General features: G+C 41.1%; 1 protein-coding gene across 5 annotated transcripts in view; it reads right to left on the bottom strand.

Annotated features, from left to right (window-relative positions):
* LOC147115720 (arf-GAP with coiled-coil, ANK repeat and PH domain-containing protein 2-like) overlaps window positions 1–12,599 on the bottom strand; it is a 146,158-nt gene that overhangs the window by 89,278 nt on the left and 44,281 nt on the right. For all 5 annotated transcript variants that reach the window (XM_085990211.1, XM_085990214.1, XM_085990213.1 and 2 more), the window contains exon 4: window positions 12,152–12,205. In XM_085990211.1, coding sequence (XP_085846337.1) covers window positions 12,152–12,205 — 54 coding nt within the window. The remainder of the gene's footprint in view (window positions 1–12,151; window positions 12,206–12,599) is intronic.

The following is a 12,599-nucleotide window of genomic DNA, read 5'->3' as shown; positions in this document are numbered from 1 at the left end:
TCTGAAGCTGTTCCTAAGCTACAGAGACGCTTCCAAGGTACAGGCCGACTTGTTTACAAACTGTTGCTAAGCAACAGTGTTTGTTGTCAGATACGGAGATGAAAACCTCCGTATCCTTCAACATTAGCGCTGGTCTGTCCGGAAGTTTTCATAGGTCGGCATCACACCAGTCCCGTCGGTGCCAGATATTGCTCAGTTTCCTCCACAGACTTTCTAACAAACATCATTGGCTAGCAATCAGAAGAGGGACCCTGCTATTTTCTTCTCTAGTGCATGGGCTAACTATTGCCACCCCAGCTAAGACTGCCGACTGAGTACAGGATGTCAATTCTGGGACCTTCTGGAATGTATGGGTCAGTTACAAGCTATCTTTACCAAATGAGAAATTGGGGGAATCTATCCCACCTCCCCACAAAAGGATTAGGTCCCTTACTCCAACTTTCTCCCTTTATCCCTCCTCATGCTGACATGTAGTTCCACAAATGGCAGGGTACTGCATTACTACGCCGACAACGACATTCTTCACACAAGTCCTGGACAGTAATCATCAATAAGCTAATCAATCATGAAGTAATTACAGTTGAGCCTAAATCAGTGCTTATTCAGCACACAACAGGATCATGGACAATCAGCAAGGGGAAAAACCTGTAGCCCAGGGACAGACACACCAATTTTATTGATGTCTGTGCCACCCCAGATAGGTCAACATATATCAGGAATTCCTTGTCCAGATGGTGCAGTACCACACCACACAATTCACCTGCCTATACACCAACAACTACTTGCATTTATATAGCGTCTTTAACATAGTAAAACAGCCCAAGGCACTTCACAGGAGCGATTGACAACGAACCACAAAGAAATATTGGGACAGGTCTAGGTTTTAAGGAGCGTCTTAAAGGAGGAGAAAGGTAGCGAGGCAGAGAGGTTTAGGGAGGGAGTTGCGGAGCTTAGGGCCTAAGCAGCTGAAGGCACGGCTGCCACTAGTGCAGCGAAGAAAATCGGGGATTCACAAGAGGTCAGAATTGGAGGAACGCAGAGATCTCGGACAGTTGTCGGGCTAGAGGAAGTTACAGAGATAGGGAAGGGTGAGGCCATGGAGGGATTAGAAAACAACTGAGAATTTTTAAATTGAGACGATGCTGGACTGGGAGCCAATATAGGACAGGGAGTGATGGGTGAACAGGACTTGGTGTGAGTTAGGATACGGGCAGCAGAGTCTTGGATGAGCTCAAGTTTACAGAGGGTGCAAAGTGGGAGACCAACCAGAAGTGCATTGGAATAGTTCAGTCTAGAGGTAACAAACGCATGGATAAGGGTTTTAAAAGCAGATGATCTGAAGCAGAGGTAGAGACAGGCAATGTTAGAGGTGGAAATAGGTGGTCTTGGTGATGGAGAGGGTGTGTGGTCGGAAGTTCATCTCGGGGTCAAAAACGACACAAAGGTTGCGAACAGTCTCGTTCAGCCTCAAGACAGTGGCCAGGCAGAAGGATGGCGTCAGTGGCTAGGGAATGGAGCTTGCAGCGAGGACCAAAGACAATGGCTTCGGTCTTCCCATTCTGCTCATCCAATACTGGATGTCAGACATGCGGCGTGACAAATCAGAGGCAGTGGAGGGGTCGAGAAAGGTGGTAGTGAGGTAGAGCTGGGTGTCGTCAGCATACACGTGGAAACTGATGTGTTTTTGGATGATGTAGGAGGCTGCCAAGGTTAGATCCTTGGGGGAATTCCAGATCACAGCCATTAAAGGGTTTGATATTATGTTTTGAAGTTAGTTGTCCCAACTGGTTGTAGTTCTACATGTCTCCCTGGACATAACCTGTTCATTTTGCAGACTTATCACTGAACTAATGTCACTCATTAAAATATTCTCTCTAAAAATATTTGATCAAAGATCTAGAAAAAAGTTATGATTATGACTTCCTTAGGCCATCTATTGCTCCATGTTCACATGCATTGTGTACTATAACACTGAAATTTGCAAACTGTTAATTAACCAAAATTATTCACATTAAACATTCTTTGATATCTAATATTTGAATACCACGAATCTGCACTGTGTTACTCTGATTTTATGTTTAGTTCTCGGGTCCACAAAAACACTGATTAGCACCAGCTGGTCATTTCAAATGTAGATCCCCAAATTCTTAAACTCTGCATTATTTTATGGATAGCTGTATTTTTAAACTGTTTGGATTGCCCCACATCTTTTATTTGCACTTCTTCGCGACATTCAAGCTAAAATTCAACAAGTGCAAAGGTCCCCATAAAATTGAAGGACTAACAAATCACTTTGTAAGAGTAAAACCATATCCTCCCACAACACCCGAACACTCTAAATTGCCCTCATGTTAGAGCTGATGCAGAAGACTGCACTGCCCAACTTATTATGGGCAGGGCAAAATATTTTGGATGAAATTCAACTAACAGATCATCCTCTTTATAAATTCACTGGCTGTATGCACTTCATCATCAATACAAAGTCTAGTATTAGTTAAGGTGGGACTTGTGGAAGGAACTGGGTATTGGTTGACTGCCTATAAACACAATTAGTCAAGCCTTCTTCTCAATATTCTTCTCTTATTTTTGGTTGTAGCATTTATGTCAAGATAAATAAACCAAATTTTTAACAGTACATATTTACTATGTATTTTAAGAACATAAGAAATAGGAGCAGGAGTAGGCCCTTCGAGCCTGCTCCGCCATTCAATGAGATCATGGCTGATCTTCTGCCTCAACTCCATTCGCCGGCCCTATCGCCATATCCCTTGATGCCCTTACTAGTCAGAAATCTATCGACTTCTGTTTTGAATATACCCAATGACGGAGCTTCCACAGCCCTCTGGGATAGAGAATTCCAAAGATTCACCACCCTCTGAAGAAATTTCTTCTCATCTCAGTCCTGAATGACCTACCCTTTATCTTGAGGCTGTGGCCTCTGGTTCTAGACTCCCCAGCCAAGGGAAACATTCTCCCAGCACCCATCCCATCAAGCCCTGCAATAATTTTGTATGCTTCAATGAGATCCCCTCTCATTCTTCTGAATTCAAGAGAATACAGGCCTAGTTTACTCAATCGCTTCTCATAAGACAGTCCCGCCATCCCAGAAATCAATCTCATGAACCTTCGTTGCACTCCCTCTATGGCAAGTATATCCTTCCTTAGGTAAAGAGACCAAAATTGTACAAAGTACGCCAGGTGTGGTCTGACCAAGGCCCTATATAATTGGAGTAAGACTTCTTTACTCCTGTACTCAAATCCTCTTGTAATGAAGGCCAGCATACAATTTGCCTTCCTAATGGCTTGGTAGTAGTAATCATGGTATTGCTGGTTAACTGTCAAGTTTAAACTGAAAGACATTACAAGCAGGAAGTGCTTTAAACAGCTGCAAGCCTCAACAATTTCTGAATGTTTGGATGCTCCGTAGGTAATGAATTTAGACATTGCTGGGCAGAATAAAATATTTTGCATTATATTCAATAAACACATCACAATTTCAGAGCTTATTTTTTCATTGTTGTTACTGATATGAATTATTAAAATCAATGACTTGTAATGTGCTGCTAAACATACAATGCTGATGTTTATCTAGCTGTTTATTGGCCCAGAAATTGCTGGAACAGGGCATATCACGGCATGCCCTGTTAGTTAGACTTTGTTCCTACACCCTTCAGCTTAAAAGGTTTTTGCCCACAAAGTTGCTGGTAATGTGAGCTGCTAACAGCACGGCGAGGGCAACTAGGAACCTGATGAACAATGGGACAAATAGTATCTCCTTAATGAATGATATGTAAGGATCGAGAAATAAACAGAGGAAGGGCTGAGAAGGAGGGTGAATTCAATGTCAAATCAGGTACAGAAAGATAAATAAGAGGGAAAGAAAGATTGGATTGAGAGAGACAAGAGACAGAAAGGAAAAGAAAAAAATTAAAATCTTTAAATTTGACATTTCTTAAAATTTCCAACAATTCACTACCTGAAGGAATGAGACTCCACACTTTTAATTGTTCACTTTCTGGGCAAGAGAGGTTGATTGGCAGTCAATAATTATCACGTCATTAAAAGGTTACGCTATTAATTACTAGACTAAGTAACTTTCTGAGCTGAGTTTAATGGTCAGTTAATGTGCAAATACAGCAACTTTCATGAAAATCATGGGGAGGTCAAGGGCAAAATGCCATTTTCACGAAGCTACGGCAGAACAGCGCAAATCGGCCAGCAACATGCGGAGATTCGCAATTCACAGGGTATCTCTTCCTCGCGACAGGTTGCTGGCTAATTTGCACATTAATAATGGCGTGCGTGGTTCACACATTTTTCAGCAAATTCTGGGCCATTATGTATTCGTGCTCTCCCGTCTCTTAATTTTGCATTCCTATACTTTCAAAAACACACTGTCTGGATGAAAACAATGACGTTATTTCTGTTTGAGAAACCACAATTTCCATTAGGTTATAAGGAATGCAGTAATAGCTCTTAAGAAATTTGAAGCCAAAGACTATTTTCTGTCTGTTTTTAAAAAAAAAAAATACAACTTGGATTCTGTGTCAAATACTGAACACTTGCGTGTGGAAATTAATTGAGTCCAAACTTCCTTAATAGAGATAAAATTGAAGAACTAGAACTGACAAGTTCCCCCCAAAAAAATCCTGAAACTAAAATGCCGGATAGTGGCATTAATCACCGAGCTAGCAATTTTCTCTCATATTTCATACAAGTCTGTGTCTCCCAAATGCTCAAGCTTTCAGTCCTGCATAAAAAAAGCAAAAAATCACATTCAGTGTGGAACTAAATCAGATACATACTGATCAGCTCTGCTGCAATCAACTTAAAAACATAATCTGTCCTTTTAAATCATTGAGCACAATATCTCTACAGTAGACCAATTGCAGCAGGACAAGGGCCCAGATTTTGCAGTAAAAATAACAGTGAGGCTATCAGCACTCACCGTTATGAAAGAGTAAATCGGACAGCAACTTCCAGCAACTGCTCATGCACAGTTAAACACGGAAGCCAGGAAGTTGCCGTCAGAGCTGCCCGACTCCTCCAGAAGTGTCACTATACCACTATTTCGCCAAGAGACTCGGCATTGAAATTCATGGAAGGGCGTGAAGTTGCTGTACTTAGGTGATAGATACCAACTAAACTAGCCAGAAATGTCCATTCAAGCATAAGTGAATGTTTAACAGTGTGAGAAGTCTTAATTACTGCCAAACAATCTCTCGAGCACTGAAAATTAACATTTTACAAGTGTGGAGTCTCATTCCTTCAGATTTTAATTATTATTGGAGATTTAAAAAAATTAAACATTTAAATACAGTAAACTCTTTTGTATCCAGCACCGGGATGGTGCCGGTTGATAAAAAAATTCCGGATAACAGAGGGGTAGGCCATTTTTAACAAAAAAAAATAAAAATCAATCAGTGATTAACTCGGCCACCGCGGGAAACTCAGAAAAACGAAAAATGGATGGATTCGGTAAGATTACCGGTTATCTATTTTGCCGGTTATTAAAGAATTCCAGTTGATTTGGTGCCGTTTAAACAAGAGTTTGCTATAATTATTTTGTTACTTTTTCTTTGTCTTTTATCTCTTAATCCCATCTTTCTTTCCCTCTATTTCTAATTATCGCAACTGCCAGTGCAAAAGCCTATAGAAAGTTTGTGGGCAAGTCTAAGTGTAATGAACAGCTAGCACTGTTTGTTCACCGCTGACCGCAAAATCAGAGCCATCAACAATGTATAACAATAACATTTTGGGAAGTAGGGATCATTAAACACAGAAATCTTAACACGAGCACCATTTATATTTTGAACACAATGGTCTAGATTTGAACTCCCCTTACCTGGCGGAAGCATTCACTGATTTAAATATTTGAAAGTTTACAGAAACGGAAAAACAAAGAGTCACTTTACTTATGGATAAATGTAGCTTGGTGCAACTCGCAGTTTCTTAGAATATTTTTGATACTGCTTTTATAAATTATGATGCAGAAAAACATACCTAAAAAGGGAAAATGCCTAATTTAATAACTGGGCTGGGCTAATAAAAAATATTACATGGTTAGGGGCCGAGGGGGGGGGGGGGGGGGGGCACGGTGGGAGAAGAATTAGTACCAAGCAGCTTCTATTCAACGCAAGAGGGTTTTCAATACTGTGTATAGAACATAACAAAATCATAATTTCTCTACAAGATACAATGGGCTCAATAATATTGGGAAGTGGAAAAATAAGAAATACAGGAATGGCATGCACTTGAGCGTTTAAAAAAGAGTTCAAGACTTGAGATCCAAATATCTAAATCAGCATGCTAAAAATGCAGTTTTGTTTTCTGCAGGCAATCCCTCCGTTTTTATTCCTATCCACATAGGATAATCCGTTCAACTAAAAATCACATTTAAAGGAACATTGCAATTAAAAGTTTTCCTCTCTGAGTGGGTAGTGTTTGACAGCCGTAGCTCAGGGCATTTTGCTTTAATGCAGTGTGACAAAACAGAAAAGTCTTTTGCAATGCAATTCTGGCTTTACAAATAGCTTGGTCAGACAGATTGAGGACAGTGGTCTCTGGAATCTGATTTGCTGAAAATCTAATATGACGGATGGATGTGAATTTTATAAGTGACAAAAATACTGCCTGCAGTAGTGTGGTTTATAAAACAATATTGAAATGAAATGTCTGCTTGGCTTGCTAGTAAAATAATTTGTTGTGGCGAGGTCACAACACAGCAATCAGACTGTAAACTGTTAATACCTTTTAGTGATCTGGCCAGCAGGAATGCAGGAAGTAGTGTTATTTTTAAATTCCTTTTACATTATGTTTGTATTGTTTCTCATACATTATTTCTTACTATAATAAAATGACAAAGTAAGCTACTTATCTGACCATGCCTCTACTCTCATTATACACAATTTCCCTGATGAGTCATGGAATAAAAACAGGCTTCCATGGTAACAAAACAAAATAGTTCAGCATGATGTTGTAATGAATGGCTCTCACCTAGACATGATATAATAACATTTCCATTATGCTTGGAAAGAATATCACACATTTATCGTGAACATAACATTGATAGGTCACCTTTCTGCACTCATCCGGTGATCAGATGCCAGCAGGAGCAGCTGCAATCACTATATTGATGTATACTCAGCCTATTGGGATCTGTTGGTTACTGCACTCAGGTGGGTGACCAGAGTAGTGCGGTTTAGAAGTAAGGAGTGTGATGGAATACTCTCCACTTGCCTGGATGAGTGTAGCTCCAACAACACTCAAGAAGCTCGACACCATCCAGGACAAAACAGCCTGCTTGATTGGCACCCCATCCACCACCTTAAACAATCACTCCCTCTGCCACCGGCGTACCGTGGCTGCAGTGTGTACCATCTACAAGATGCACTGCAGCAACTCGCCAAGGCTTCTTCGACAGCACCTCCCAAACCCGTGACCTCTTCCACCTAGAAGGACAAGGGCAGCAGGCGCATGGGAACAGCACCACCTCCAAGTTCCCCTCCAAGTCACACGCCATCCTGACTTAGAAGTATATCGTTGATCCTTCATAGTCACTGGGTCAAATTCCTGGAACTCCCTACCTAACAGCACTGTGGGAGTACCTTCACCACAGACTGCAGCGGTTCAAGAAGGCGGCTCACCACCACCTTCTCAAGGGAAATTAGGGATGGGCAATAAATGCTGGCCTTGCCAGCGACGCCCCCATCCCATAAACAAATAAAAAAAGTACAGAATTTATTTTCACGTTGAGTGAAGCATATCCATTTCAGATTGGTGTTCTACAGTGCACGACTACAGTGATGTGGACCCAACAGATCACAATAGGCTGAGTATACATCAATATAGTGATGGTAGCTGCTCCTGCTGCCACTGATCATGGATGCCAAATTAGGAGTTAAAGCCATTCTGATACACTTGTAACTAGCTGATTAGCACCCCAATGCAAGTGGAGACCCAGAATGGCAAGTATTCAATCAACTGAAAAATAACAAAATTAGGCGGTTCTAACATTTTACTGTATTATGTAAGTACTATTTTCAATACAAAAATTCTCTTGTGGTTCAGAACTCCCAGCCATGCAACAAAAGGGTATCATCTAACCATGAGCAAGATCCAAGACTGAGCAGCGAGATGAATGTGCGGCGAAGAGAAAAGGCAGTGCAGGGAGGGAGTGTTCCAGTCTACAGTGATAGTTTATCGCCCAATTGTGTGAAAATCCTATCCAATAAATTTGCACTGCTAGAGATGTACAGGAAACTTTCTGGTATCCGGCACTAACGGGACCGAGCTGGTGCCGTACCATCAAAACTGCCGTAGAAACCAGCGCTAATGTTAAAACATACGGAGCTTTTGAGCTCCGTGTGATTCAACAAACCTTGTTGCTTAGCAACAGCTTCAAAACAGTCGGCTGCAGCTTAAAAGCGTCTCTGTAGCTAAGCAACAGCTTCAGCTAGACCTTGCAGAGCCTGACTGGAAAAAAAAAGCAACGAGAAGTAAAAAAACTTATAGGAAACGGCTCCTGAATTTTGCCAGTAGATAGAGCTTTCCGGTCATTTAACCTCCGGTTAAACGAAAGTTTCCTGTATCTTGTATAATAAAATGTTTGCGTTCCGCTTTTATTTTTATTTTGTTTTTAATGGTTGATTTGCGTTTTAATTAGTAAGGTATGTTTAGCAAATATATTTGCAAAATACTACAAATGTTAAACCTACAAAAGTGTAAATTATTGTTAAGCGTGTTTTAACACATTTCAAGGTTTGTTGGTAATGTGCGGCTTAGATAAGGCTCTGTGATATTGCTTGCACAATCGCTGGGCATCCTGCAAGGGAAGCCAGCCTCACGGAGGGCAATCCTTTCTGACAAAGTGCTCAGACAAGGGCATGGATTAAGTGATTTGTGATGAGTAAACCCAGCAGGTGCACTCAACTTGGGATGTCTGGAACATTAAATAGCAAGGCACCACCAGGTGCCCTGTTTTGGTCTATGCTGAAGGCAGATATGAGCCAAACAGTTAACAAGTAAACTCAAATTTGGAATGACTTGTTGTAAGGCGCTACCTGGAAGCTGAATACGAAAACATGCCTCCATGTTTCATGTCAACCAATTATTGGGTTGCAAAGAGCCAAGCAATTGCTGCTGAAGCTTCATATCTCCAATTCATGAAACCACCATTCAATAGTGTATGGTGGGTGTCCATGTTGTGATCAAAGGATGCTGGCAATGCACACTCACATTTTATAGTGTTGTTGACAAGCCACTCGTGTAGGGCTCCCAATACAGGGTTTCTTTGGGGCTAAATTAGCTCCAAGGTGACATGTCTAGTAATAGAAGTTCAGAACCAGGTGGCATGCGTTTCTTAGGAGATGTGCCACACTCTGCATTAGGCAAACTGCAGTTTAGTTTCTCAGATGTAAGAAGTCACAACACCAGGTTATAGTCCAACAGTTTTATTTGAAATCACAAGCTTTCGGAGCGCTGCTCCTTCGTCAGGTGAAGTGAAGAGATGCATAAAGACACAGCTTATATAGTCAGAGAATAATGCTAGATCATTATAGGTAATCTTTCTAACAGCCATTTATCACACCTCGGCAGAGAGATAATCACAGCAATCAAAGGTGTGAATGGTGTCCAAACAGGTTAGTCAGGAAAACATTACATCAAAGAACAATGAGGTGGGGTCACAAGGGGTCAAATGTTGCAGATGCTGGGGTCTGTATGAAAAACAAAAAACAAATTTTTTTTTGCTGGAAATCACAGCAGGTCCGGCTGCATCTGTGTAGAGAGAACAAGCCAACGACGACTCGAGTCTGGGTGACCCTACGTCAGGTGGGGTTACATGTAGCGTGACATGAACCCAAGATCCCGGTTGAGGCCGTCCTCATGAGTGCGGAACTTGGTTATCGGTTTCTGCTCTACTGAGTTCCCTCCCAGTCGGGGAACACTTCAGCAGTCAAGGACATTCAGCCTCCGATCTTCGGGTAAGCATTCTCCAAGGCGGCCTTCGAGACACACGACAACGCAAAATCGTAGAGCAGAAACTGATAGCCAAGTTCCGCACTCATGAGGACGGCCTCAACCGGGATCTTGGGTTCATGTCACGCTACATGTAACCCCACCTGACGTAGGGTCACCCAGACTCGAGTCGTCGTTGGCTTGTTCTCTCTACACAGATGCGGCCGGGCCTGCTGTGATTTCCAGCAAAAAAAAAATTGTTTGTTTTTCATACATTTGACCCCTTGTGACCCCACCTCATTGTTCTTTGATGTAATGTTTTCCTGACTAACCTGTTTGGACACCATTCACACCTTTGATTGCTGTGATTATCTCTCTGCCGAGGTGTGATAAATGGCAGTTAGAAAGATTACCTGTAATCATCTAGCATTATTCTCTGACTATATAAGCTGTGTCTTTATACATCTCTTCACTTCACCTGATGAAGGAGCAGCGCTCCGAAAGCTTGTGATTTCAAATAAAACTGTTGGACTATAACCTGGTGTTGTGTGACTTCTTACATTTGTCCACCCCAGTCCACCGGCATCTCCACACCATAGTTTCTCAGTACCTTGGTGCGTAGCACAGTTACAGATTTCCATGCAAGTCAAACAATAGGCTGACCAAGATATAGAAAAAATACTCTGCTACAATATCCAACCTGAATTGCAAAGCTCAAAATGTAAGTTAAAATTATGTTACAGGTAGGAATGCTATTACTGTATTTTATATGGCATAAACAATGTGTGTTTAATACAATGTGCTTGATTCTGACCATTGTTATATCAATGGTGTGAAAAATCAAATCGTATTCAGTTATTGTGCAAGCAATATCATAGAGCCTTATCTAAGCCGCACATTACCAACAAACCTTGAAATGTGTTAAAACACGCTTCACAATAATTTACACTTTTGTAGGTTTAACATTTGTAGTATTATACCTTACTAATTAAAACACAAATCAACCATTAAAAACAAAATAAAAATAAAATAAAAGTGGAACGCAAACATATTTTACAAGATACATCTCTAGCAGTGCAAATTTATTGGATAGGGTTTTCACACAATTGGGCGATAAACTGTCACTGTCTGTTACCATCCGTCAGCTGAAAATTTAATTCTTCACTCAAAGGCAAGAGAATGAAAATATTCCAGTATATACCAGGCAGACTTTTGCAACATGGCATCCACTTATCCCTTTTAAAACAATACTTCCTACAATACACAGGTGAAGTCATACTGCAGATATACTAATTCAGGAAACTGTCTTTTCTCAGCCAGGATAATAGACCAAATTCCACTATTCTCACAACAATGGTGAAACAATCACAGAAAGGGGAACACAGTTAAGCAGAAGAGGAGGAGACAAAACCACAAAGGCGCAATTTACAACAACCACCCAGTCATAAGCTACAAACGTCATCAACAATAGAACTGCTTCCAGTTACGGCCAATGTGAAAATCCCAGCCACTGTGCTATCCCAACTCCCTCAAGGGAAAAATAAAATTAAAATGTGCAAGGTTTGGCTGTTATGGGGGGATGGTATCTTAAAGTGTGAGGTGTTTATGCCATTTCCCTCATAATAAATTGCTAATCTATGCCAAGACAAGTAGGGAGACGACTAGTGAAGGCCAGCTGCTTCCTCACAAAAGTCAAGGACACGAGACAGGTCACATAGGCAGCTCATGCACACTGCCTAAAGGTTAATTACAGAAAAGCATTGGCAAATGACAGCAGATTGCACACCAGTCAAGCCTTGGTGCAGAAAACAAACACAAGACTAGGTTCCAGTCAGAAATCTTTAACCAGGGGTGGTGTTCCAGTGATGTCATTGTCATCTGACTGGGTATTGAAAACACTACAGGATAAGCAGATTAATCTCTAGCGTATTAGTGTTGGGTCTCGTACATCAAGGCTTTGGCAACTATGAGGTGACATGGTTTAGCAATGTGCCCTTGGGCAATTCATGTCGACCAGTATTGCCCCTGCCCTTGCCCCATATGAATGAAACATTACACTGCTGGTTTCTAATAAAGTCAATGTAGAGTTTTAAGGAAATACTAAAAATGTCAAACTGATTAATTGTAGTTTACACAAAATGTGCATCAATTGGGATACATTTGCATGATATTAATGCCAGAATTTATGACTTACCGTGTGAAAATTAACCATCTCCTGAAGGCTCTCTGAAAACCTCATCAGACTGCTCTAAATGGAAGTAAACATAAAACCAAGTAAGGGTGTCAATCTTGAACAGTCTTTAAACAAGTAATTCAACATTCTGTACCTACTTGTATTTATGTAGTGCCTTTAACTTTGAAAAACATCCCAAAGTAGCCACAAAAGAATAAGGGGGGAAAAATGGATGCAGAGCCAAAGGAGGAAATATTACGATGGGTGATCAAAAGGTTGGTCAAAGGTGTGAGTTTTAAGGAGAGGCAGAAGGGTTTAATGGAGGGAATTTTAGAATCGAAGTCTCGGCAGCAGAAGGCACAAGACAATAAAATAATTTAAAATGTAATGTCGGGTGGTCAGGAGCCAATTTAGATCGGGGGTGATGGGCAAGTGGGGCTTGGTGCAAGATAGGATATGGGCAGCAGAG

This window comes from Somniosus microcephalus, chromosome 6 (assembly GCF_052327205.1).
Source record: "Somniosus microcephalus isolate GS21.2 chromosome 6, FLI_Smic_1.0, whole genome shotgun sequence".
NCBI lineage: Eukaryota > Metazoa > Chordata > Chondrichthyes > Squaliformes > Somniosidae > Somniosus > Somniosus microcephalus.
The sequence above is the reverse complement of the archived record's forward strand: the minus strand, read 5'-3'. Positions and strand labels throughout refer to the sequence as shown.